Genomic DNA, 7,941 nt, shown 5'->3' on the forward strand with positions numbered 1-7,941 from the left:
CACTGAAAATATCGTCGGAATGGCTTTCGCCAGCCTAATGCAACATCAAATATCGTACGTCAAATGCAAAATCGAATGGAGTAAAGAACCACCTAAGCCAATCAAATTACGTCCTGTCGAATTTCTGCCAATCCAAACTTTTGAATCGGCTCAGTCCCTCCGCATTGGGCAAAACACACATATACTACTCTTTATATACTAGTATATAGTTTTTACAGCTTAAATTGGATCAAATGCGAAATATGGCTGACAAGGCTTGTGAAATGCACAATAACGTTATGAATACTAGTATTAATTATTGTGCTTTTCATGTAGTTTGCCCGTTGTTTAACTGCGTTAAACAACCAGACGTTTAAAATAATATAAGCCCGATTGAAGATAAAACAACGCTAAACACAAGTTCTGCATTTCAGCAGAATAAAACAACTCTTACTTTATTTCAGCTGCTAACTAATCGAGCTGCAGCACCAGGCCAACTTACGCCGTACAACCACCAGTTCATCACGATGCATACCGTATTAGGCTGTGAAATGGGGGTACTATACATCGTGTAGTCGTAGTGCGCCCTTGCCTTCCACGTACAGTGCTAAGGTTAGAGCAGATCAAGAATTGTAGGTATGGCATAGCTTTGAATCATTGGACAGAGCGACGACTACATGTACTGTAGCCTGACTATATCCCTAACGTTATACACATTACTCGGAGTAGATAATGTTAGTACTGTAGTGATCACGGATGGGAGGTCATGTATTTGGCCATAGCTCCTTCAGTTTCATTGCGTCAAGCACCTTGACATGTTGACGTAAAGCAAGTTGTTTGCCAGAATGAAAACGGCAAACAACTTGTTTTACGAAAGTGCCAGTAAAACCACCTACAACCAACCAATCATCGCATTAGATGAAGTAACTTTAAACAACGCACCCAACCGTTATTCAAGTTACTTTAGACATTATTTAAGCCTGAGAAAATTTTAAACAATGCATTTAACCCTGGAATTGCCAAAAAAGGTGCAAAGCACAATACCTAATTGTGACACTACATATCACTATTTACAGTTAGTGACATAACCAACATTCGCAGCATCAATGTCGTCGTCGTTCCCATTGCCTCGAACATGGTCAACTGAGCATCACCTGCGACGGTATAGGGTTGTTCCTGATTGGCCAAAATGATGAACATATTTTTCAAAACGAGAAATACTACGTAGTACTTCGAAGTACTTCGCAATTTCACTTACTTCGAAGTATTTGTTCTATTTTTATCGCACTTTCCACGCCAGACCAGTTTTTCTAAATATAGATTGCGCTCCTGTGCACCTCTGTTGCCAACACGTCGTCGACGCCGTCCAAGAAGAACATGACGACGTACAACAAGGTGGACAACCAAGGCGCACTCATGGGCAACTGGGTGGAAGAAGAAGCGCTTCGCCGGGACACAGGCAGTTCCAGGTACAAGCCATGGAGCCCCAAGGAAGGCATGGGGCGGTCCCATCCCCGCGTGATCGCGCACTCGGACGCCGTGGACGCCAAGGAGTACAAAGCGTCGTCCAAGGTGAGTTCGTTTGCCGACTTTGCTGTGCCGTCCACCGTCGGGCCCCGCGAACGCCGGCGGCTGGAGGAGCTCCACGCGCAAGCCAAAGCCATCAAGGAGCACCTCTATGCCAATGGTCAAGACAAGGATGTATCTCACGAAAGCACCAACCAAGCATCCTACAAGGCCTATGACCCAGCCTACGTCGCCCATGGAGTCGTGCGCGTGCCCCCCCGCGGCCGAGGCGGTTTCAAAGGTACCCCTCGCTCGCAACTATTACTCTCCTACTCGTAGCTATCTCCTACTCGTAGTCGACTATGATTTCTACTCCTAGCTATGCTATCTTCTACCTTATGTATTGTCCTAGTTATGACGTCCACTGGGTGATTTTACCTCGTAGCTACGTTACTACGTACTGTACCTACTACGTTAGTTTGATTTCTATCGTAGCTACTTAATGCTTGAAGGACAACAGTATATTTATAATATTGTTTTTCAACGATTTACTATGAATTCTACTCGTAGCTAAGATATCGGCTAATCTTGTCCATATATGAATAGATTTTGATGCGTCGATTGTGGGCAAGACGCGCGGGGAAGTGGCGGCGATGGATGCGGCCAACCTGCAGAGTCATGCCGCTGCGTTGCCGCACCAGGCCACCGTAACTCGGTACTCGCACGCTGTGACCAGTGGCTCGGTACGTTGCTTAGCCACGGCCTCGTAAATCTGACGAACTTTCTTAGGAACTGGGGTTTGCCTTGTCGGCGGCTGAACCCAATCGCAATCCATTTGGCAAGTCCACAGCGTTTACGAATGACATTTTGGACATCAAAGTACCATTGTCATTTATAAAAGAAAGCGTTCATTTATTCATTTATGTGGAGGTCGTGCACGGGGAAGCGAGTGAGCCGGGGGCGGAGGCCACTCCTGGCATCGGCATCAACATCCAAGCACGGGCGGCGGCGCTCAAGTTAAAGCAAGGGCTGCTGCTAGCTTCTCCAGGTGAATTAACAGTTAATCCATGTGAAAGTAAGACTAACATGTTAGTAGACAAACGTAGGGCGTTGGTGCGTCTGGCTGACTCGACTACCTCTATCTCGTTCACCGAGTTCTGTGCTGGATTGCATCAACTGGGCCTGGCTGCACTGCCACCGAAAGATATGCTGCACCAAGTGTTTATGTACCTAGACAAAGACCAAGTTGGCCAAATTACCTGGACAGCACTCTTGGCGCTGCTCAATGTGGCATAACTATTCATATATTACACTACCTATATGTCCAGTGAATTTGCTATTCATAAGTGTGAGAGCATGAAAAACCAAGCGTACGCTGCTTATAATAGTAGTGTGAAAACTGAGACGACTATAACAGCCTTCGTCGAATATTCTTTGGGATATACTTCGAAGTTTATTGTTTTATACCATTATTACAAGTCACTAGTGGAACATTCAACCGCCCTTAAATTGAGGTAAGCTTACGCTGTTAACCGAAATATATCGGTGGTCTGGTGAAATATGCTGCAAGCTAAACGAAATATAGTGAAAAAGAACTGAAATTAACCGCAAAAGATGTAGCATACTTTTATAATACACAGTATGGTGCATTTCATCAAAGACTACAAAAAAATGGCTTGTCTTTCGACAGCTATTCCAACTGTTTATTGATATTTTTAGGAAAATAAGCCGTAATAACGATAGAACTGGACAAGGCCAACAGAAGTTGCGGTTCAAATTTTCGATTGGTGAAAAATTTATCGAGTAATAGAATTTAAATGTTAACCCAACCAGTTTTGTATGGAAATATATGGACACAATTTGTATGCATCAAGGAATACACAGTTCAAGGTTAAAAAAGTGGTCATAAATTGGTCCTCAAAAATAGAGTAAACTTGCTTGGAAAGTCGGCTTTTTGTATTAGAAGTACATCTTGAAATGTAATAATTCGATTATGAAGTGAAAGCTCTGTGTTCGGTTGTTAAGAATCACTTCACAAAATGTGAAAAGTCGTCCTGTGAGCCGAGATATGCGAATTCTACGGTGACTACTCTGAAAAAGTGATCATAAATTGGTCATTTACGCTAATGTACTCCTTGCTTCCTGTTTGCAAAATCCATCAGATTCTCGAGATCGTTTTGAATATTTAAACTCAAACTTTCTACTTCAGTATAAAATTAAATATATTTTCTCTTTTCACGGGCTGTACTGTACAGTTTAGAATCCTTGGCCGAGTGCCGAAAGCACGCTTCCATGAGGTCAAACGACAAAACAGATGACGAGGACGTCCAATAATCTGTGTTTCTCTATAACACTAGTCGTAGTATATATATATCAAATATATATTGGTAATTCGATTTCAAATGGACTGGGGCTGCCAATCGAATCGACGAAGCTACGGAGTACAAGTAGCCAATGAAAATTTCGAAATAAACCATTCGACCAATCAAAGTACAGGCGTATCCGGTGCATTTGCCATAGCTTCTCCATTTCACAAACAGATCAACATTATTGTATCGGACGACAGGAGTTGTCACAGTGAGTATAGTTAGTTCAAGTAAAATGACGCTCGACGATTTCGTCGAATCTACCGAAAATACCAAATTTACCTCGAAAGAGTATTGTCGATTTGATACAAATTTGGGGAGGCCAAACCGATCCACAATCGATCTGATTGGTTGAATTTCATTGAGAAGGTTTTAATTGGCTAATAATTTTGAGCGCATCTGAGGTAGCCAATCAAATCGATTTAAATTTCAACCAGAAACCACGCCACAAACCGAAACAATACATTTTCCCGTTAAAGTTCGGTTGTGAGTTGGGTTGTTGTGGGTTGAGGTTGCTGGTGCATATACGAAGCACATTGCGCCGCTTGGGTCCAGTCGCGGTTCCGCTTATCTCCGCATGTCATGTACAGTTCACAGGCGTGGGTAGAAGACCCATGGCATGCGAGGGGGTTAGTTTTACGGCACTCGATCTCCTGCACCATACCGCCGAGGACGTCGACGCGGGGGACGATATCCGTCACGGGCTTAATCGTCATGACGTAGTCGCGGATGTCGGCTTCATCCAAGTGGAACCTCCCCCGAGTATACACCAACCCAGGTCCTGAAAACGACACTGCGGGGGTCCGCGTCTTGGCGCCGACCATGGCGGCCATGGCGCCGCCGAGCGAATGCCCCGTGAGAATCACATGTTTGCCGGCATTGCGCAGGTCCGTGACCTTGTGCATGAGCTTGGTATAGACGGGGGGCGGCGTGACCTGTTCCAGGAGGTTCATACTAAGCAACTGCACGACAAAGTCCTGGGGCAGTTGGCTCAAGAACGGCACAAAGATGTTGGCGGCTTGCATGATGGAGATGCCAAACCAGTAGTGCATGTCTTCGAGCGCGTCCGCCGCCGACGCCGTGCCCCGAATCGCCACCACGGTCGTGTTGATATCTGCAAAGTCTACTTGGAACCACTGTTGGTGGTCCAGATGGGGGTCGCTAGCGTCGGTAAAGTTCCACCGGTGCAAACCCGTGCCATCGAAGCGTTCATGCAGCATTTGCGTCTGCAGACTCGTGTTGCGGCCATACGCTGCATCTGCGAGCAGGATAAAGTCTACGATACTCAGCCCCGACTGGTTCAAATTGCACACGGCGTAGCGCGGGATATGGCCCCACGTTTCGACGCGGGGCACCTGGATAGGCTGGCCGATACGGGGCGGCAGAACTTCAAAGTCGCCGCCCGTGACGAACGTGCCGACGACGAATGAAGATGTGAAAAACACAAACGACACGAGGATGAAAGCGGTCACGAAGTGGCGGAAGGCGTCGCCAAAGATCTGGGGGAACCGCTGCTGGATCGTGTGAGCGCCCACGATGAGGAAGAAGCCCATGAGCGGCCATCCTAGGTAGAATGACAGCAGACTCAAGTACGCCGACACGATCACGGCGGGGAAGAGCGCGGCGAGGCGGCCATTCAATGACAAGCGCTTCCACGGGTTAAAGATGGCGTCTGTGTGGGGCTTGTGCCATCGTTCAAACGCCGACGGCTCCAGCTGGACATGGTACCCATGGTTGTCGTTGTTATTGTCGGCAGAGGTGGCTTTCTCGGATTGGAAGCAGCAGCAGCACCATGCCGGCGCCTTCTCCACCGCGCGCTTCACCGTGTGACTTACGCGGAATCCCAGATCCAGCAGCCAAAAGCTCTTGAACGTTTCTTCGTGGATGATGATCGAGATCTTCTTCTCCAAGGCACGACGGGTACGGTGGTAGTTGGCCACGAGCTCCCGCATGCGGCTGTTGCGGCTGCTGTACCAGTGACACACCATCCACACAAACAAGTAGAACCCCATCGTGAAGAACCCCACGCGGAGGTACCGGTAGAACGCTTCGTTGACGGATTGCGTCGCCACGAGCTCGGATATGAACCCAGTCAAGGTCGTGATCTCAAACAACACTGGACACAACAAGTCGACGAGGACAAACGTGCTGTAGTCGATGGGAGGGCCGTCGTACGCGGTCGTCCCGAACACGATCACGGCGTTGGTGCGCGCGATGACCTTTCGGATCGCCAGCTGCCACCGACGCTTGGGATGCATGATCAGGTGCTCGGTCTCCATTTGGACGGCTTGTGGGGGCGGCGTCGGGTCGGTCGACTAGACAAGCATTTGCGTTAGTTGTCGTAGATGATGTACGTTTGAGTGGGATCATGCGTGTGCTTCCTCGAAACAACCAACCCCATTCGAATGCACCAAATGACGTGAAAACAGTCAGAAAGAGAAGGATGTTGTATGTGGTGGTTGTGATACCTCGGGTTTGTCGTCCTTGTACGGGTCATACGTGATGGCGCGACCAACGCCGTCCTCGGGCATTTGCTTGTGGTGGCGGATGTAATGGATGACGACGGCGACACTGAGACGGAAGTTGGGGAGACTTCCTTCCGAGCTGTTGAGGGTGTCCATGAAGAGACGGCACGACTCCTCGAACACGTACGAGAGCCAGATGATCAAGAACGGCAGGAGACCCAGGAACACGATGCACCGCACGACAAAGCCCGGCGCGACTTGTGCCGACGGGAGGAACACGGAGAAGAACACCTCCATCAGCGTCGAGAACGAGAACATCACGATCACCATGAGCACGAGAAACGCCATGTACGCGAACCGGAACATGCACGCCAACCGGTACCACGTCCACGCGTCCTTGGTGTTGATCAAGTGCTGCATCTCGAGCTTCTTCAGGTCCCCTTCCGTCGCGGCGGCTTCCAGCGCCTCCTCCTTCGTGGGCTTGGCTCCACGCACAAGCAGCGCCGACTTTTCTGTGGCCATGGAAATTGATAAGTGATCGACCAGTCAGTAGGGATATATGAGTGTCAAGGACATTATATATTTTAATTCGCCTTGTCCCTTCCCAATACAAAGATCAAGATAATAATTTACCCAGACCTGCTTCAACGAAAAATTGGTGTACTTATATCCGGATATGTCCAGTCCATAATGTCGCTTGATCGTTCTCCAATTCTCGTAGCATTATCCGGATGGCTTACCCTCTGCAATTGTTGATGTCCGGTTAAAATCTCCATTATGCGGAAACGGCGTCCGATTGGTGGATGAATCGTCGCACTTGTGTTACTAGGAAATCGGCATGGAGAAGCAGCGGAGGCCGCGGCTTCGGCTGGTCGAGCCGACGTGTGCCGTGAGCAAGGGAGGCACTCGCATGTCCGTCCAAGGGTTGTGGTTCAAAGGGCCTCCGACCCTCCTGACCATCCACTTGACCATCCCTCTCGTCAACAAGACCGTCGACATCCCAGCGACATACGGCACGGAAACACACCTGTCGTTTATCCTCCCCGACGTCACGTCCATGATCAAAGCATCGTTGGCCGAAGCTTGGGTATATCCATCTCCTTCCTTTCCTTGATGCAAAACGAACTCTTGTAGATATCCCTCGCTCTCACAGACTGCAGTAGCTGTGGCACCACGACCACGAAAACCACGGACGCGCCACAACTGCGCATCGTCTTATACCCCGAGCTCACGACGAAGAAGGTGTTCCCCATGCATTTGCCCCTTTCGGCCACATCGGACGCCAAGATATCTCTGGTCCTGAACCATCGGTTCTCCCTCTCGTACATCCAATCATCCCCAGAACTTCCGACATCAGACGACTCCCCCCTACCGCACCTCACGTCGCTGCCAGTGTTTGCTCGAATCAGCTACGTAAGTGACAAGACCCACGCCCCCATCCAAGTCATAAGGACAGCCACATGGAACAACGCCGCGAGTGCTTTAAACGGCGACGTCATGCTCGAGTTCGACCCGCCCAGGGCTGCCGTCGGTACGATATCCGTCTCCATGTCATATATATATATTGATATTATTCATAACGCTATATGTCATATATATATATATATATTGATATTATTCATAAC

The 7,941-nt window shown here is 48.6% G+C and overlaps 3 protein-coding genes across 3 annotated transcripts in view; 2 read left to right on the forward strand and 1 right to left on the reverse strand.

Moving 5' to 3' along the window:
* The first annotated feature begins 1,300 nt into the window (after nucleotides 1-1,300).
* H257_18751 (hypothetical protein) lies at nucleotides 1,301-2,813 on the forward strand. Its single transcript, XM_009847872.1, has 5 exons — nucleotides 1,301-1,786; nucleotides 2,092-2,228; nucleotides 2,275-2,364; nucleotides 2,416-2,533; nucleotides 2,582-2,813. Exons 1-5 carry the CDS (start codon nucleotides 1,357-1,359, stop codon nucleotides 2,779-2,781), a joined length of 975 nt encoding a protein of 324 aa, XP_009846174.1. The 5' UTR covers nucleotides 1,301-1,356; the 3' UTR covers nucleotides 2,782-2,813.
* A 1,400-nt stretch (nucleotides 2,814-4,213) lies between these two features.
* On the reverse strand, nucleotides 4,214-6,839 carry H257_18752 (hypothetical protein; the record flags this gene model as incomplete). The annotated part of the gene is made up of 2 exons (XM_009847873.1): nucleotides 4,214-6,166; nucleotides 6,320-6,839. Coding segments are annotated over 2 exons (2,362 nt in total), but the record flags the coding sequence as incomplete, so codon positions are not given.
* Nucleotides 6,840-7,154: 315 nt separating this feature from the next.
* Nucleotides 7,155-7,941, forward strand: part of H257_18753 (hypothetical protein) — a gene marked incomplete at both ends in the record, with an annotated part of 6,014 nt that continues 5,227 nt past the window's right edge. Inside the window, 2 exons of the mRNA XM_009847874.1 lie at nucleotides 7,155-7,403; nucleotides 7,451-7,847. Coding sequence (XP_009846176.1) covers nucleotides 7,155-7,403; nucleotides 7,451-7,847 — 646 coding nt within the window. The remainder of the gene's footprint in view (nucleotides 7,404-7,450; nucleotides 7,848-7,941) is intronic.

Source organism: Aphanomyces astaci (assembly GCF_000520075.1).
Source record: "Aphanomyces astaci strain APO3 unplaced genomic scaffold supercont1.210, whole genome shotgun sequence".
NCBI lineage: Eukaryota > Oomycota > Saprolegniomycetes > Saprolegniales > Verrucalvaceae > Aphanomyces > Aphanomyces astaci.

Bases quoted from the DNA above. Each gene is read 5' to 3' on its own strand.
- H257_18751 (XM_009847872.1), top strand. From the start codon at position 1,357: ATGACGACGTACAACAAGGTGGACAACCAAGGCGCACTCATGGGCAAC. The intron at 2,365-2,415 runs GTACCATTGTCA...ATTTATGTGGAG, and splicing joins ATGACATTTTGGACATCAAA to GTCGTGCACGGGGAAGCGAG. The intron at 2,534-2,581 runs GTGAATTAACAG...ACATGTTAGTAG, and splicing joins GCTGCTGCTAGCTTCTCCAG to ACAAACGTAGGGCGTTGGTG.